Source organism: Macaca nemestrina, chromosome 17 (assembly GCF_043159975.1).
Source record: "Macaca nemestrina isolate mMacNem1 chromosome 17, mMacNem.hap1, whole genome shotgun sequence".
Lineage (NCBI taxonomy): Eukaryota > Metazoa > Chordata > Mammalia > Primates > Cercopithecidae > Macaca > Macaca nemestrina.
The window spans coordinates 17,612,044-17,631,184 of record NC_092141.1 but is presented as its reverse complement, the minus strand read 5'-3'; the positions used below and the strand labels follow the sequence as shown (position 1 = coordinate 17,631,184).

At 48.6% G+C, this 19,141-nt stretch overlaps 1 protein-coding gene across 19 annotated transcripts in view; it reads right to left on the bottom strand.

Moving 5' to 3' along the window:
* Window positions 1–1,173: 1,173 nt before the first annotated feature.
* Window positions 1,174–19,141, bottom strand: part of LOC105491071 (5',3'-nucleotidase, mitochondrial) — a 63,502-nt gene continuing 45,534 nt past the window's right edge. For 6 of the 19 annotated variants that reach the window (XM_071082421.1, XM_071082420.1, XM_071082423.1 and 3 more), the window contains 4 exons: window positions 14,329–14,421; window positions 3,832–3,946; window positions 3,474–3,514; window positions 1,174–2,025 (listed from right to left, as the gene is read on the bottom strand). In XM_071082421.1, coding sequence (XP_070938522.1) covers window positions 1,723–2,025; window positions 3,474–3,514; window positions 3,832–3,946; window positions 14,329–14,421 — 552 coding nt within the window. In that variant the 3' untranslated portion in view covers window positions 1,174–1,722. The other 13 variants (XM_071082415.1, XM_024795832.2, XM_024795833.2 and 10 more) reach the window with 13 other exon arrangements.

Genomic DNA, 19,141 nt, shown 5'->3' with positions numbered 1-19,141 from the left:
CCCTGCTGGGGACAAGAAAGAAGCTGCACATCACTCATTCTCCTGCTTCATTAGGAGGGACTTTCAGGACCCCACAGGTGAGACCTCAGACAGCAGGAAGAGGCAGAGGGACTCAGGAGCAGCTGGGCAGCCAGCATCCCAGGGTCAGACTTCCTTCCAGAGCCATGTGGCAAGACAGCTAGGACTCCTCCAACCACCACCCTGCCTGGACCAGATGGTTTCAGATCACATCATGCAACCCCAAATATATTCCTGGTCCTGCCTCTCCCCTTCAACCCAAAGAAAAATGTCAGTTCAGCGGGTGGGGGGGCGTGCAGTAGAGATCTGCCTTTGGCTAAGTCTAGAGTTCTTCCTCCTTAAGCTGGGGTGATGGGGCCTGGAGGGGTCCTCCCTCCCTAAGGTGGGTGATGGAGCCTAAGCTCCTGAGACTATAAGAACAGGAACATCAAAAAGCTCAGCCAACCTTGGGCCATGAATGCCTTCCCTTTGTCTTCCCTCCTACCTGACCCTGCCTCCAGGGCAGCCCAAAGCACCTCTGTCATATAGGGCAGAGAGGCCTGCCAGGAGGGCCCCAGAGCTGGGGTGGATTAGGGGTGTGGGCAACCCATGTTCCCTTCAAGGGCCATGATGGGAGAGTGGTCAGAGCAGTAAGGGGAAGGGCATAAGGACAAGAAAGTCGTCCCAAAACCTCTCCAAAGGGTAGTGGGGAGGTGGCTGGTTCAAGTTGTCACTTCCCAGTGGGTCAAAAGGAACAGAAGCTGAGGCTCTAACACCAGCCTTCCCCCACAGGGCTCCTGTGACCCTATAGAAACTTGGCCTTGGGAGAAGAGCAGAGGATGGGGGACCCTGCTCTGGGGCACTGGGGCAGGTGCGGGAAGGAGGCACTTGAGAAAGCAGCCGAGTGTCTGGAGCCCATCTCCTAAACCTCACCAACCAGAGCAGGTGGGTGGCCCAAGGAGACCACCACTAAGGCCCATCTCCTAAGCCTCACCAACCAGAACGGGGAGGTGCCCCGAGGAGACCACTGCTAGGGCCCACCCTTCGAGGCGCAGGCTGAAGTCATGCCATCCTCTGCCTGTCTTCAGTGCAGTGGAACTGCCCCCTTACAAGACCTGAAGCTGGGTCCCAGGGGGCAGACGCTAGAGGGTCTTGAGGCAGGCCACAACCTTGAGCTACACACGTGAACAGCATTTATTTTTCATGCACTCAACACACGTTCAAGCCTATGGACTCTCTGCTGGGCCCTGAGCAGGGCCCTGGGAACAGAGGTGTGAGAAACCTCTGAGCTGGTCGAGGCCAGGGCCGGTATCGTCCCCCAGCACAGAGCCTGGTGGCCGCTGTCACCTAGTGAGTGTTTGCTGAATACAGAGAAGGTCGTGTGGGGTGAGCAGGTTGGGCAGGGCAGCTGGAATAAGGGGTGCTGCGGCTGAGACCATGAGGGGGGCTCATCCCCACCTGGAAGCACCTCAGTCGCCGGGTTCCCGTCCTCCTTGCTGATGGCTGCAGACTCTGGGAACAGGGAACTCCCCTCTGCCTCAGAGAACTTGCCTAGGGAGTGGAGAGGGCCACCAGTCCCCTGAACAGTGGCCTCAACTCCTCCCTGTCCTGAGCCCCTGGGCTTCTGGTAGCTTGGAGCCTGCTGCCTGAGGTCAGGCTGAATGGCCTGGGACCACATGTCTATGTCCAAGCGCCCAGAGGGCCCAGCCCTGCCCTGTGATCAGGTTAAGGCCTGGCAGGGCTGGGGAAGGGAAGGGACATGCAGCAGGAGGTCATGGGGCCCAGGAGTCTCGGAGGGACCCCCAGAGCAGCGTACTGGCCCCACAGGCCCCGAGCTGGGAGCCCTGAGGTCAGAGCCCCAGAGGAGCCCGAAGCACAGTCCAGCTCAGCAGGGCCGCTTGCTGTCCAGAATGGCCTTCCAGTCGTCCGCCCATGAGTGTAGCCTGCGGCGAGGGGGCTGCAGCTGCAGGTGCTGGTTGTGGCAGGCGGTGAAGAGGACATGCTCCCAGCTGGGGGTTGGCTCGGCCCCTGTGGGTGGGAAAGCAGCACTCAGCTCAGCAGTGGAGACCTGGAACGCAGCCACCTAGGGTGGAAATGTGGGTAATCCAAGCAGGCATCTGGCCTCACCGAAACTAGTTTCCTCTGTAAAGTGGTGACTGCACGCACGCCTGCCTCGCAGCAGGTGTGAGGATGGCATGAGATGCAGCAAGGAGGCCCTCAGTACGCGCAGCTAGCACTCAGTCAACAGGGACTGACTGTGCAGGCCGCCGTCACCACCAGCGCTGCCAAGGGACATGTGCCCCGCCATCCTGATGGCTTACACCACACGGTGTTCCCCCGACTTCCCTCTCCGTGCACCGCCATCCTGCTGGCCCAGTGTGGGAAGGTCAGGTGGCACTAGCTCTGTAGCTCACCAGCCGCCGACCACAGACCCCCTGCAGCCTTTCCAGGCCTCAATTCCCTCGTGTCCACACTGGTGCTGCTGGTGAGACGCCACCCCTTTGGGTTATACACCCGCCCCCAGCTCCCTGTGGCTGGAGATGGAGGCCAAGTCAGCCTTTGGGCCCTGAAGGTCACGGCCCCCACAGGCCACTGTCTGCCCTGACTCTGGCAGGAATCCACGAGGCTGGGGAGGGTGGGGTGGGGTGGGATGGGTACAGCCATGGAATCCACCCTCTGGACACAGTGATGGAGGTGGGCATGTTTCCCAAGCCAGTGCTAAAACCATCAGGGGAAAAATAGAATGTATATTCCCACTGGGGTGTCCAAAAGACTAGACCTGAAACTACCGATGGCTACTAGGAGGATGTCGGGAAAGCAGGCCAGGGCAGAGCCAGGAGGCAAAGCAACAACACTCACGGGCAGTTTCAACGCCTAGACTTGGCTGGCCAAGGCCCTCCTCACCCCTCTTTTCAGTTAGGTAAACCCATACACTTCCCGTCTCCTGTGTTGTGTTGTGTTTTGTTTTGTTTTGTTTTCTTGAGACAGGGTCTTACTCTGTCACCCAGACTGGAATGCAGTGGTGCAATCACAGCTCTCTGCAGCCTCTACCTCCCCAGCTCAGGTGATTTTCCCACCTCAGCCTCCAGAGTCACAGGGACCATAGGCATGCGCCACCACCACTGGCTAATTTTTTGGGGGTTTTTTTTCGTAGAGACAGGTAGTCTCACCAAGTTGCCCAAGCTGGTCTCCAACTCCTGGGCTCAAACAGTCCTCTCACTTCAGCCCCTGGAGTAGCTGGGACTGCAGGCAGGCACTACCATGCCCAGATAACTTTTGTATTTTTTTGCAGAAACAGGGTCTCGCTATGTTGGCCAGGCTGGTTTCACACTCCTGGGCTCAAGCTATCCACCCGCATCAGCCTCCCAAATTACAGGCGTGAGTCGCCACGCCCGTCTCCCTCTCCTTCCTACGGCAGTTCAAAGTTGACTGGCTTGCATGTTTTTTGGGAGGGGGGGTCTTCTGTCCCAACCCACCTTCCCCGCAGGAGCTCTGTTGTGCCCTCTGGGTTTTGCTGCTAAAAACAAACATTTGGAGACCAGAGTTGAGTCCCCGTGTTACATGAGGAAAGCAAGGCTTTGATGCTGAAGGGACTTCCCCAAGGCCACCCCTCAAGTTAACCCTAGAGCTGGCACCCACTCCTCCCAGCTCCCAGGAGCACCAGGCCACAGCCCATACAGAAGGGCCTTGTCTTCCCGAAGGGGAGGGCTCAGTGCCTGGCAAACAGCTGAGGACTAAGTGGGGCAGGAAGCAGCTAAGTGCTCACTGCCCAGGAGAAGGCGGCCAAGGCTCGGGCCCTCCCCATATGCTCCTCACCTGCCGCAGGCCACTTGCCTGTGATGTCCGGCCGGTCGTCTATGAGAAGGTCAGCAGAGACCACGGTCTTGTCTCTGGTGAGCACAATCTGCTCCAGAAAGTCAGGGCCGAAGTGCTTCTCCACCCAGGCATACTGGACGCGAGCAGGCGGGGGCGGGTGGTGAGAAGAAAGTGACATCAGACCTGGGAGCCGACCCAGAGCCGAGGGTAGGGGTCAGCCTAGACCTCAGCTAACAGGCAGGGAGGGACGGAAGCCTGACGCCAAAGCCCAGCGCCAGGCAGTCAGTGCTGGGAGGGAGTCCAGCCCAGGACGCCGGCACTCAGGGAGCACGCATGGCTGGTCCACACCCCAGTAGCTAGAAAGCAGCAGAGTCATGACAAACGCAGCCCTGTACCCCCTTCACACCCAGCGAACACTGCACAGCACAACCCAAACAGAGGGGGCAGAGGATGGCCGTGTCTGCCACCCCCGCCACCTGCTGGGCCACTGCCACCTCCTGCCCCACATGCATGCGGGCAGTGCGTTCTGTTAGGCACTGAACAAAGAAAACCAAGACGAAAAGCAGCTCCTACCCTCAGGGAGCTTACAGCTGAGGAGACAGCGGTCAAGGCCCTCTTAAACAATGAGTTACATAACACCTGGGACAGGCCTACAAAGAAGCCACAGGCTGCCCAAGGAAGACTTTCTTCAGGACACGCAAGCTGACCACAGGGGCACTCCTAGCACACAGCGCATTCCAGGCGCTGACGGAAATGGGGTGGGGTGTGTCTGGGCCAACGGATAGCAAGCTGGGGTGCTGGTACTCCCCAGGGGCGGGGAGCAGACCGGGGCCTGGCAAGCCACCGGCACCCTGTCGCCACTGGTGGGCTCTCGGCATCTTTTCCCTTTTCCTCGATTCCCTGGGGAAATTGACTTTTTCCTATAGGTTAGCAGGTCCTGGCTGCTCTCACCACCCCAGTGCAGCCAGGGGTGGGCGCGGCCTAAGCATGGCACCTGCTCTGGCCCATGGGCCCCAGGCACCCTGACTGAGCCCTGCCCAGCTCCAGGCTGTCTCTACAGCCACCCAGATTCCAACACCCTTGTTGATTTCTGACACTGGCAACCAACACCTTAACTCACAGACCCTGTTACAACTACAGACGTTAACCAGCAGCAGATTTTAAGCAGAGGACGGGCAGGACTGGATGCACTTTTTCCCAAAGCTCCCCTGGTTCCTGCATAAACAAACAGAAACACTGAGTGGCCCAGGCTGTGCAGGGAGCTCAGTGCATCAGCTGCCAACCTGGGGCAGAGGTGGGCAGGTCCTTGCCCTCTCAGGGACTCCGTTTTTCCCTGTATATGACAAGGGGATGGGACATGGGTGCCTTGGGGTGGCTTTCTTCCAGTTGGAGGTTGCTTCAGGAGCCCCACTTCACGAAGGCAGACACTGCATGACCTTCTGCAACTGGCCAGCACACAGGACATTAGACAAGGGCTGGATGTGCAGAGCAGACCAGCCCTACAGCTGTCCCAGCGCCGCCTTTCCCTGTGGCCACCTCGCTTACCGCGCCCACCCACAGCGACCTCCTCTCAGTGCTTGACCGTATTATGCTTTTTCCTGCTCAGAGCCTCACATATGCCATTTCCTCTGACTGGAACATTCCTTCATGGACACGTGTGTGCACCCATGCACACACAAGAGAACACGTGCACACACACACATGCACACAGGGCCCTTCTCCTAGCCCAGTGAGCGCCTATCCTTCTAAAGCTGTCACCTCCTCAGCCTTCCCACTCTAATTGTCCTTCCTAGCAGTGTCACAGTTGGAGCTATACATCTCTATAACTTACTTCACATCTGCCCCACAGGACTGTAAGTTGCTTGTGAAGGCTGGATGCGGGGCAAGAGCCTGGGGCTAATGTATTTAGCAGAACTACTCCACAGACATGCAGCGTCCGTCATCGTATCTAAGCCTCACAGCAACCTTCCAGGTAGCCAAACTTTCCTTACTCGTGGAGTAATTTAGCCAATATTGCATAAGGTAGAGTTCCAGGAACCGGAGAGACGACGGTCAACAGGAGACCTATGGAATGCACATAGCAGGAGGAGGCACACAGGCCACAGACAACCCCAGCCGGGGGGCAAGGGCTCTGCAGTCAGCACAGAGTTCCAGCCTCACACAGAGGCCTCACTGTAACGGCGGCATCTGCTCTGGAGCCGACTGACAAGGCGGCTGGCTCTCCGTAGGTTGGCAGGAACATTTCAGGCAGAGGAACAACAAACACTGATGTTCCAAGGCAGGCTGGTGCTCAGGTGTTTGAGGAATGGGGAAACCCTGGAGTGAGGCTGGAACATGGAAAGTCTGGGAGTGTAGGAAGAGAAGGGTCAGGTTTTGTTTTTTTAATTTCCACTGCACTGTGACCAACGCTTTTGTAAGATATGAAATCAAATCATGTGCCTGAACACTGCATCACTGTCAAATTGCCATGAACGTTTCCAATCGCAAGCACCGAGTTTCTGTTTCATCTTGGACCGGCGCCAGTCTGCAGACAACATACAGAGCTGCTCTGCACAAAGAGTTTGTGTGGGAAAATGATGCACCATGACAGTGGTGACGAGATCCCGTACAGATGAAGAAACAGAGGCTCAGAGAGGGTCGGTGACTTCCCAGGGGTCACACAAGTGGCAAAACAAAGTGGGCTGTTTGTACTGAGTTGTGAGAGTAGTTTATGTATTCTAGAAAAGAGTCCTTTATCAGACAATGCATTTTGCAAATATTTTTTCATGATCTGTGATTTGTCTTTTCATTTTCTGAACAGTACCTTTTGAAGAGCAGAAGTTTTATACTTTTAACTTATACATGTATATATGTATTTATATGTATTTACCCCATTTGGGGCTTTTTTTTTTTTTTCATTTTTTGAGACAGAGTCTTGCTCTGTCCCCCAGGCTGGAGTGCAATGGCGTGATCTTGGCTCACTGCAACCTCCACCTGCCAGGTTCAAGTGATTGTCCTGCCTCAGCCTCCCAAGTAGCTGGGATCACAAGCATCCGCCACCACGCCCAGCTAAATTTTTGTATTTTTAGTAGAGACAGGGTTTCACCATGTTGGCCATGCTGGTCTCAAACTCCTGACCTTATGATCTGTCCACCTCGGCCTCCCAAAGTGCTGGGATTACAGGTGTGAACCACTGTACCCGGCCAGGGTTAAATTTTATATATGGTAAGAGGTAAAAATAGAAGAGGGCATGGGGTTCCCCCTGAGCCTCCTGGAGCCCAGCCATGAGCACTTATGTGGCCACTACTCATAGATACCACCAGCTTCTCATGTGAGTATCTCTATCCCTCAGCAGGTTGCCCAGTCCCTGTGTGGTGACACAGGGATGAGAACAGCATCTACCTCGTGGGGATTTAGTGGAAAATTGTGCATCAAAGTCTCAGTACTGCACCTGTCACACAGAAAGTCTTCAGAAAAAGGATTCTAGCTTTTTGTCTTACCCTCAAAATTAGGCCCTAAGTCTCCCCTCTTGCCCCTGTGGTTCTGATACATGTGAACTGGGGACCTTGGGCCAGCCAGTGACTTCCACTGTGAGATCAGTTTCCTCACAGTGTCGCTGGTATGATGAAATAAAACACTGTGAGGACACCTGGAGTAATGCCTGATACAGATGTTACTAAATAAATGTAATTATTATAACTAGACTTTCATAGCCCCAAATTGTCTACATAAAGCAAGTAGAACTATTAATTTGGCAAAGTAACAGGATAAGGTCAATATACAAAAATCACATGTATTTTTGGAATAAAACTAGAAATCAATAAGAGGAATTTTGGAAACTACACAAACACACAGACATTAAACAACATGCTCCTGAATGAAGTGGGTCAATGAAGAAATGAAGGAAACTGAAAAATTTATTGAAACACATGATAATGGAAGCACAACATACCAAAACCTATGGGATGCAGCAAAAGCAGTACTAAAAGGGAAGTTTATAGCTATAAGTGCCACATCAAAAGAGAAGAAAATGCTTTTGTGGGGGCCTGAATTCTAAAAAAATTAAAAAAGAAGAAGAAAAACTTCAAGTAAACAACCTAATGATGCATCCTAAAGAAACAGAAAAGCAAGAGCAGGCCAGGCGTGGTGGCTCACGCCTGTGATCCCAGCACTTTGAGAGGCAGGCAGATCACAAGGTCAGGAGATCGAGACCAGCCTGGCCAACATGGTGAAACCCCATCTCTACTAAAAATACAAAAATTAGCTGGGCGTGGTGGCGGGCACCTGTAGTCCCAGCTACTTGAGAGGCTTAGGCAGGAGAATGGCTTGAACCCAGGAGGCAGAGGTTGCAGTGAGCTGAGATTGTGCTACTGCACTCCAGCCTGGGTGACAGAGCAAGGCTCTGTCTCAAAAAAAAAAAAAAGAAAAAAAGAAAAGAAAAGAAATAACAAAAACCAGAGCAGAAATAAATGAATATGAAATATAAAAAAAACATGGTTTAAAAAAAATATGGTTTTGTGAAAAGAAACAAAAAGTTGGTTTTTTGGAAAGCTAAACAAAATGACAAACCTTTAGCCAAAGTAAGAAAAAAAGAGAGAAGACCCAAATAAATAAAATCAGAGATGACAAAGGAAACATTACAACTGATATTACAGAAATTTAAAGGATCATTGATGGCTACGATGAGCAACTACATGCCAATACATTAAAAATCTAGAAGAAATGCACAAATTCCTAGACACATGCAATCTACCAGGATTGAACCATGAGCAAATCCAAAACAAACAGACCAATAACAAGTAACAAAAATTGAAGCCATAAGAAAAGTCTCCCAGCAAAGAAAAGGCTGAGACCCAATGGCTTCACTGCTGAATTCTACCACTTACAAAACTAATACCAATCCTACTTAAACTACTCAGAAATATAGAGAAGGAAGGAATACTTCCAAACTCATTCTATGAGGCCAGTATCACCATGATACCAAAATCAGACACACACACATCCAAAAAAAAAAAAAAAGAGAGAGAAAACTGTAGGCCAGTATCACTGATAAATATTGATGCAAAAATCCTCAATAAAATATTAGCAAATCGAAGTCAACAACACATTAAAAAAAGATCATCCAGCATGACCAAGGGGAATTTATCCCAGGGATGCAAGGATAGTTCAGCAAATGCAAATCAATTAATGTGATATATCGTATCAACAGAACGAAGGACAAAAAACATATGATTATTTCAATTGGTGCTGAAAAAGTATTTGATAAAATTCAATATCCTTTCATGATAAAAACCCTCGGCTGGGCACGGTGGCTCACGCCTGTAATCCCAGAACTTTGGGAGGCTAAGGCAGACGGATCACAAGGTCAGGAGACTGAGACCATCCTGCCTAACACCGTGAAATCCCACCTCTACTAAAAATACAAAAAATTAGCCAGGTGTGGAAGCACGCGCCTGTAGTCCCAGCTACCGGGGAGGCTGAGGCAGGAGAATGGCTTAAACCCAGACGGCGGAGCTTGCAGTGAGCCGAGATGGTGCCGCTGCACTCCAGTCTGGGTGATAGAGCGTGACTCCCTCTCAAAAAAAAACCCCTCAAAAACCTGGGTATGGAAGGAACATACCTCAACATAATAAAAGCCATATATGACAGACCTATATATGGCTAGTATCATACTGAATGGGGAAAGACGGAAAGCGTTTCCTCTAAGACCAGGAACATGACAAGAATGCCTGCTTTCACCACTATGATTCAACACAGTTCTGGAAGTCAGCCAGAGCAATCAGACAAGAGAAAGAAATAAAGGGCATCCAAATTCGAAAGGAAGAACTCAAATTATCCTTGTTTGCAGATGACATGATCTTATACTTGGAAAAATCTAAAGACTCCACAAAAAACTACTAGAACGGATAAAGTCAGCAAAGTTGCAGGATACAAAATCTGAAAAAAACAACAATCTGAAAAAAAAAATTAAGAAAGGAATCCCATTTAAAATAGCTACAAAATAAAATAAAATACCTAAGAATTAACCCAAGTGAAAGAGCTCTACAATGTAAACTATGAAACATTATACAAGAAATTGAAGACACAAAAAGTGGAAATATATTCATTCCATGTCCATGGATTAGAAGAATAAATGCAGTTAAAATGTTCATACTACCCAAAGCAATTTACAGATTTAATGCAATCCCCATTAAAATACTATGACATTCTTCACAGAAATAGAAAAAACAACCCTAAAATTTGTGTAGAAGCACAAAAATTCCAGAATAGCCAGAGCTATCCTAAGCGAAAGGAACAAAACTGGAAAAATCCCATTATCTGACTTTAAATTATACTGCAAAGCTACAGTATCCCAAATGGCATATTACTGGCATAAAAATACACATAGATCAGTGGATAAGAATACAGAACCAGGCCAGGTGCGGTGGCTCATGCCTGCAATCCCAGCGCTTTGGGAGGCTAAGGCAGGCAGATAGCCTGAGTCGGTCAGGAGTTCAAGACCAGCCTGGCTAACATGGTGAAATCCTGTCTACTAAAAATACAAAAATTAGCTGGGCATGGTGGCATACACCTATAGTCCCAGCTACTCCAGAGGCTGAGGCAGGAGAATCGCTTGAACCCGGGAGGCAGAGGTTGCAGTGAGCTGAGATGGCGCCACTGCATTCTAGCCTGGGCGACAGAGTAAGACTGGGTATGGAAGGAACATACCTCAACATAAAAAAAAAAAAAAAAAAAAAAAGAATACAGAACCCACAGATAAATCCATATATCTACCATGAACTCATTTTTGACAAAGGTGCCAAGAACATACATTGGGGAAAGGACAGTCTCTTCAATAAATGGCACTGGAAAACTGGATATCCATATGCAAAAGAATGAAACTAGACCCCTATCTCTTTCCATATACAAAAACTACTAAAAGAAAACATTGGGGAAACTCTCCAGGACCTTGGTCTGGATGAAGATTTCTTGAGTAGTACCCCAAAAGCACAGGCGACCAAAGCAAACACGGACAAATGGGATCACATCCAGTTAAAAAGCTTCTGCACAGCAAAGGATACAGTCAGCAAAGTGAAGAGACAACCCACAGAATGGGAGAAAGTATTTGCAAACTATCCATCTGACAAGGGATTAATAACCAGAATATATAAGGAGCTCAAACAATTCTATAGGAAAAAAAATCTAATAATCTGATTTTAAAATGGGCAGAAAATCTGAATAGACATTTCTCAAAAGAGGACACATGGTGGCTGGCTGTGATGGTTCACACCTATAATCCCAGCACTTTGGGACGCTGAGGAGGGTGGATCAAGAGGTCAGAAGTTCAAAACCAGCCTAACCAACATGATGAAACCCCATCTCTACTAAAAATACAAAAATTAGCCAGGTGTGGTGGTGCACGTCTGTAGTCCCAGGTACTCAGGTGGCTGAGGCAGGAGAATCACTTGAACTCGGGAGGCGGAGGTTGCAGTGAGTAGAGATCATACCACTGCATTCAAGCCTGGGCGACAGAGTGAGACTCCGTCTCAAAAAAAAAAAAAAAAAAAATGAGAGCCTGTCATTGGCAACAACATGGATGGCACTGGAGGTCATTATGTTAAGTGAAATAAGCCAGGCACAGAAAGAGCTATATATGTTCTCACTTACCTATGGGAGCTAAAAATTAAAACAATTGAACTCATGGAGAGAGTAGGAGGATGGTTAGTAGAGGCTGGGAAGGGGAGTGGAGGAGTATTTAGAGGGGAAGTGGAAAGGGTTAATGGGTACCAAAAAACAGAAAGAATGAATAAGACCTAGTATTCGCTAGCACAACAGGGTGACTATAGTCAAAAAAAATTTAATTGTTTATGGCCAGGCGTGGTGGCTCACGCCTGTAATCCCAGCACCTTGGGAGGCCAAGGCAGGTGGATCACCTGAGGTCAGGAGCTCAAGACCAGCCCGGCCAACACAGCGAAATCTCATCTCTAATAAAAGTACAAAAATAAGCCAGGCGTAGTGGCACGTGCCTGTAGTTCCAGCTACTTGGGAGGCTGAGGCAGAACTGCTTCAACCGAGGAGGCAGAAGTTGCAGTGAGCAGAGATCACGCCACTGCACTCCAGCCTGAGTGACAGAGCTAGACTCCATCTCAAAAAAAAAAAAAAATTGTTCATTTTAAAACAACTAAGAATATAACTGGATTGTCTATAACACAAAGGACTGAATGTTTGAGGTGATGGATACCCCATCTGCCCTGATGTGTTTGTTACATGTTGCATGCCTGTATCCAAACATCTAATGTACCTCATAAATATACATACCTACTATGTACCACAAAAATTACAAATTAAAATTTAAAAATCACTTGTATTCCAAAAATTAGCCGGGCGTGGTGGTGGTGGGCACCTGTAGTCCCAGCTACTTGGGAGGCTGAGGCAGGAGAATGGCGTGAACCCGGGAGGGAGAGCTTGCAGTGAGCCGAGATCGTGCCACTGCACTCCAGCCTGGGCGACAGAGTGAGACTCCATCTCAAAAAAAAAAAAAAAAAAAAAATCACTTGTATTCTATACATTTGGACATTGCAATTAAACAAAGTTCATAATAGCATTAAAAATGAAATAAGCGGCCGGGCGCGGTGGCTCAAGCCTGTAATCCCAGCACTTTGGGAGGCCGAGATGGGCAGATCACTAGGTCAGGAGATCGAGACCATCCTGGCTAACACGGTGAAACCCCGTCTCTACTAAAAAATACAAAAAACTAGCCGGGCGAGGTGGCAGGCGCCTGTAGTCCCAGCTACTCAGGAGGCTGAGACAGGAGAATGGCCCGAACCCGGGAGGCGGAGCTTGCAGTGAGCTGAGATCCGGCCACTGCACTCCAGCCTGGGCAACAGAGCGAGACTCCATCTCAAAAAAAAAAAAAAAAAAATTAAATAAGCTTAACTGTACACTTGATAAATTTTATCATGTGTATTTACACTATAAAATATTAAAAATCATTTTTATAAAGATAGTCTCTACGCCAAAAAAAAACCACACCATGACATACAGACAAAGTTAACACAATATGTGCAAGACTGGTGCACTGAAAGCCACAAAACATTGCTGACAGAAGGTAAAGGTGGCCTACATAAACGAGGATGTGTGTGTGCCTGTGGATCAGAAGAGCCAATATTGTTAAGCTTTCTAGCTACAATGCACTTGGAATCAAATTCTCACCAGCTTCTTTGTAAAAACTGACAAGCTTGTTCTAAACATTCTATAGAAATGCAAAGGCCCCAGAATAGCCAAAACATTTTTTTTTTTTTTTTTTTTTTTTTTTTGAGACGGAGTCTGGCTCTGTCATCCAGGCTGGAGTGCAGTGGCCGGATCTCAGCTCACTGCAAGCTCCGCCTCCCGGGTTTACGCCATTCTCCTGCCTCAGCCTCCCGAGTAGCTGGGACTACAGGCGCCTGCCACCTCGCCCAGCTAGTTTTTTGTATTTTTTAGTAGAGACGGGGTTTCACCGTGTTAGCCAGGATGGTCTCGATCTCCTGACCTCGTGATCCGCCCGTCTCGGCCTCCCAAAGTGCTGGGATTACAGGCTTGAGCCACCGCGCCCGGCCCAACAATTTTTAAAATGAAGAATAATTTTGGAAAACTCACGCTGCTTTCAAAAGTTACTATAAAACTACAGTGGCCAGGCACAGTGGCTCAGGTCTATAATCCCAGCACTTTGGGAGGCCGAAGTGGGCAGATCGTGAGGTCAGGAGATCAAGACCATCCTGGCCAACATGGTGAAACCCCATCTCAACTAAAAATACAAAAACTAGCTGGGTGTGGTGGCGCGTACCTGTAATTCCAGCTACTTGGGAGGCTGGGGCATGAGAATCACTTGAACCCAGGAGGAAGAGGTTGCACTGAGCCGAGATCACACTACTGCACTCCAGCCTGATGACAGAGGAGACTCCATCTCAAAAAAAAAAAAAAAAAAAAAAAAAAAAAAAACTACAGTAACTGAGACAGTGTGGTATTTACATTAGGTGGGACACTTAGATCAGAGAAGCAGGATACATTCCAGAAATGGACCCCAGGCTACCACAACACTTCAGTGAGAAAAGGTGGCCTCTCCAACAGAGGCACAACTGGATCTATATGCAAAAAAAACCCCTCTATTTTCACCTCCTACCATATATGATAATTAACTCAAAAGGAGCCAGGTACGGTGGCTCACGCTTGTTGTAATCCCAATACCTTGGGAGGCCAAGGCAGGTGGATCACCTGAGGTCAGGAGTTCGACACCAGCCTGGCCAACATGGTGAAACCCAATCTCAACTAAAATTACAAAAAAATTAGCTGGGCATGGTGGTGGGTGCCTGTAATCCTAGCTACTTGGGAGGCTGAGGCAGGAGAATGGCTTGAACCCGGGAGGCGGAGCTTGCAGTGAGCCAAGATCACACTGTTGCACTCCAGCCTGGGCCACAGAGTGAAATTCCGTCCCAAAAAAAAAAAAAAAAAAAAAAGGATCATAACCTAAAAGTATAAAACTTATCCTCTTCTAAAGACTCTGTTGAGAAAACTCACCTGTAATCTCAGCACTTTGGGAGGCTGAGGCAGGAGGATTGCTTGAGTCCAGAGGCTCAAGACCAGCTTGGGCAACATAGCAAGACCCCATCTCTAAAAAAAAAAAAAAAATTGTTTTAAAAATTAGCTGGGCATGGTGGCACACACCTATAGTCCCAACTAGTGAGGAGGCTAAGGTGGGAGGATCACTTCAGCCCAGGGGGTCACAGCTGCAGTGAGGCGTGATCATGCCATTGTGAAGTGACAGAGCAAAACTCTGTCTCTCAAAAAAGAAAAACAAAAAGAAAATTAAAATACATATCACAGACTGGGATAAAATATTTGTAAAACACATTATCTGATAAAGAACTTGTTTCTAGCATATCTAAAGAACTCTCACAACTCACAACTCAATGAGAAAGTAGGCAAAAGGCTTGAACATTTCGTTACAGAAAATATATGAAGGGCTACTTGCTTAAAAAGATGTTCAATATCATTAATCAAGGAAATGCAAAGTAAAACAACAAGACACTGCTACATGCCTATGAGAATGGCCAAAATCCCGAGCCCCGACAATACCAAATGCTGACAAGGATACGGAGCAAGAGGGACTCTCATTCGCTGTGGATTTTTTTTAAGACCCTTTATTTTTTAGAGCAATTTTAGGTTTACAGCAAAATTGAGCAGAGGTACAGAGTTCCCATACACCCTCTGCTCCCACACAACGCACAGCCTCCCCAATCATCAACACCACAGAACGCAGGATACCGGGAGTGAACCGTGACATAAACTATGGGCTCTGAGTGACCATGGTGCATTGAGGTAGGCTCATCAGCTATAATCATGTGCACACTGACACTGGTGGGGGTGTTGTGCCTTCAGCTCAGATTTGCCTGACAAGGGTAGGCTTGGACAAGGAACTGTCTGTTAAGTTTATCAGCAGCTATTTGGAAAAAGGGCTGTTTATCACCTGATCACCATTTTGGTTCCTGAAAGCTCTGGGGAGAAAATAGTTCAGCCCAGATTAATGTAAAGGTATCCAAGCATAAAGCGGTGCTGTGGTTCTAAACCAGAATCAGGAAAAATGCCTGCCATGGAACCTAAAACTACATGTAGCTAAAGAATTACTGGCAGGACTCCCAGGGGAGGCCCTCTCTCCAAGACCTAGGAGTGCAGGCAGGAAGTCTATGAACCACCTGGAGAGCAGAGTTCAGTGATTACCAAGAAGACACAGGAGTAAAGGCGGATGCTGGCAGAGGACAGTGCTGGAAAAGATCAGAGGGGCAGATGGCTGGCAGCTCTCGACCCCACCTCCCTGCCTTTCCTGTGCCATGTGGCTCACAGGCCCACGACCAAATGCACACGTCAGAAATAGAGATCTATGAGCTAGACACGGTCCCTGGCAGGCAAAATGTTGGAAGGGACAGAGTCCTGCTCCACTCAGCTGAGCAGATCCAAGATAGGCCTTAAATCAAGGAGGGTGGGGTATGCAGGTATGGGAGGTGGGTGAATGACACTCTTAGAAAAATAATACCATAGGCCGGGCACGGTGGCTCACACCTGTAATCTCAGCACTTTGGGAGGCCAAGGTGGGCGGATCACGAGGTCAGGAGATAGAGACCATCCTGGCTAACATGCTGAAACCCCATCTCCACTAAAAATACAAAAAAATTAGCCCAGCGTGGTGGCAGGCGCCTGTAGTCCAAGCTACTCGGGAGGCTGAGGCAAGAGAATGGCATGAACCCAGGAGGGAGAGCTTGCAGTGAGCCGAGATTGCGCAACTGCACTCCAGCCTGGGCGACAGAGAGAGACTCCATCTCAAAAAAAAAAAAAGAAGAAGAAAAAGAAAAAGAATACCATAAAACTGGAGGTTTTCAGAATGAATGGCTTGATCTAGGACACTTGAAAGGTATTATGACCAGGCACGATGGCTCAGGAGTTAGAGGCTGCAGTGAGCTATGATCATTCTACTACAATCCAGTCTGGGCAATAGAGCGAGACCCTGTCTTTAAAAAAAAAAAAATTACATAAATAAATAAAGGGATCATGCACTTTTGTCTACAATCCCTATTACAATGATAAAATGGCCAGATCTAACTAGGAGTGAGTTAGTTTGGGAATTATTAGCCATCTGAACAGCCAATTTTATTTTTTTTTGGAAATGCAATTCACATACCATAAAATTCACCAATTTAAAGTGTACAATTCAATTGTCTTTCGTGTGTTGACAATGTTACGCAATCATTACCACTATCTAAATTCCAGAATGTTTCCATCACCCCTAAAAGAAACCCCATGCCAATTAGCATTTTTGGTAATTTTTGAATAGACTATTTTAAAAATAAACACTGGTATGGGACAGAAACACGCCAAGAAACACCATGAGCCCCACTGGGGTTCAGGAGCTCCAGGGAAAGCTCCTGAATGCTGGCAGTGTGGCCTCCATGCCACCCCCAAAAGAACCTAGGGTTTCTTTACGTGCCAAGAGAAAGTGCCAAGCCTTTTAGCATAAGTCCTACAGGGAGTAACTGGAAAATGTACTGGGAGCAACTGGAAATTCAATGTAAAATATGCAAAGGCCAGGCGCAGTGGCTCACGCCTATAATCCTAGCACTTTGGGAGGCTGAGGCAGGCGGATTGCCTGAGCTCAGGAGTTCGAGACTAACCTGGGCAACATGATGAAACCCCATCTCTACTAAAATACAAACAATTAGCCGGGTGTGGTAGCACGCACCTGCAGGCCCAGCTACTTGGGAGGCTGAGGTAGGAGAATTGCTAGAACCCGGGAGGCAGAGGCTGCAGTGAGCCGAGACTGTACCACTGCACTCCAGCCTGGATGACAAAGCGAGACCCTGTCTCCAAAAAAAAAAAAAAAAACAAATATAATTCATTATCTTAAGTTTAAAAATATATATATATATATATGGTCTATGTTGGCCAGGCATGGTGGCTCATAACTGTAATCCCAGCACTTTGAAGGGCTGAGGCGGATGGATCACCTGTGGTCAGGAGTTCGAGACCAGCCTGGCCAATGTGGCCAATGTGGTGAAACCTCGTCTCTACGAAAAACACAAAAATTAGCCAGGCATGGTGGCAGGTGCCTGTAATCCCAGCTAGTCAGGAGGTTGAAGCAGGGGAATCACTTGAACCCAGGAGGCCGAAGTTGCAGAGAGCTGAGATCATGCCATTGCATTCCAGCCTGGGCAAAAAGAGCAAAATTCTATCTTTTAAAAAAAAAAAAAGTCTACATTTTTACATTTTTATTTCAGGTTAGAGGAAGAGGCTCAATTAAGGAATGGGTTTTTGTTTTGTTTCTGTTTTTGTTTTTTGAGAAAGGGACTTACTCCCAGGCTCAAGCAATCCTCCCACCTCAGCTTCCTAAAATGCTGCAACTACAGGCACACATCAGCATGCCCGGCTAATTTTTTTTTTAGTAGAGATGGGGGTCTCACCATGTTGCCCAGGCTGGTCTCGAACTCCTGGGTTCAAGTGATCCTCCTGCCTCAGCCTCCCAAAGTGGTGGGATTACAAGTGTGAGCCACTGTACCCGGCCTGAAGGGGGAATTTTTGACATTTATTCTAAAAATCAGTGCTGAATCGGGCAGACATATCATCTGGAAACCAGACTTCGAATCAGAAGAGCACAAACCCCTTCGCACCCAAGCCCCTCCCTTAATTTGGCTTGTGATTACTCCCCTTGTTGAACTGGAAAATCTCAGAGTAAAATGTCATGCCTGTGCATGAGGAACCTGACATGGATTTTCAAATCTCTCTGCGGGGTGAAAAGGTACAGGTCATGCTGCTTAAGTTCTGAGTCAGGGAGTCCGAGAAGAGACAGCAAGGCTGAGGAGCAGAGCCCGGGCTCTGAAGTCCGACTCCCCACTTTCTGGCCACTGACCCTGTACTTCACCTCTCTGTGCCTCAGTCTGCCCATCTGTAGAACAGGGATGATAAAAACACATATTTTGTAGGGCTACTATGAAGGCTAAATGGATCACTACAGGGAAAGCCCTTGGAGATGTATACTACCAACTTGGCTACTGTTAACTATTACTGAGTGATTTGGGTTCAGAATGTTGGGAAACCTTCTTTCTAGCCAGAAAGAAGGTTCTGGCAACCTGAATGTAACCCAACTCAACTCCCTCTGTGTGGTGATAAAGCGAGACACCTCATAGCAGTCAGGTTTCCATCCTCTGACTGGGTCTTGAAAGAAAATCAACCAAGGAGAAAAGTTTCCACTTCCGGCAACAAAGGCTGATCCTACTTGTGGACAGGAGCTGGGGAAGGAACTGTGAGTGCTCTGGGGCCTGAGCCTAGACCAGGGCTACCGTGGAGGAGACCTCTGTCCTGTGCAGACATATCCTGAGACCCACCTCCAGCCCTTCCTTGCCTCCCCCAGGCATGGAGCAGAGGAACCATTAATACCTGCCCACCCTCAGCCAGGGAAGAAGTACCAGTCTGTAGGGGTGGGAGAGGCACGAACGGTGGGCGAGGGGGTGCTCGGGGCAACCTTCACCTTACTCACTTCTCACCCACACTTCTCCCTTGGTCTTAGTTCTAGGTTTAAAGGTGGTGGTGTGGCTAAACCATGAGGACAGCTGGGAGATTTGGATAAACTAATCCATTTCACCCGGCCCAACTCCACTCCCAACCAGCCCCTGTAGCTACCAGCCAACTAAATTCACCTCGAACTCCTCAGATCTGCTGCGCACTTTACTGTCTTCGTGTGTTTGTTCAACGGCCCGCTTCCTCTATTGACTGACCCTATGTGGCCCAGCCTAGACCCCGGCAGGAGGAAAGGACTCTGCCCACGGTGGGTACAGTGGAAATGAAT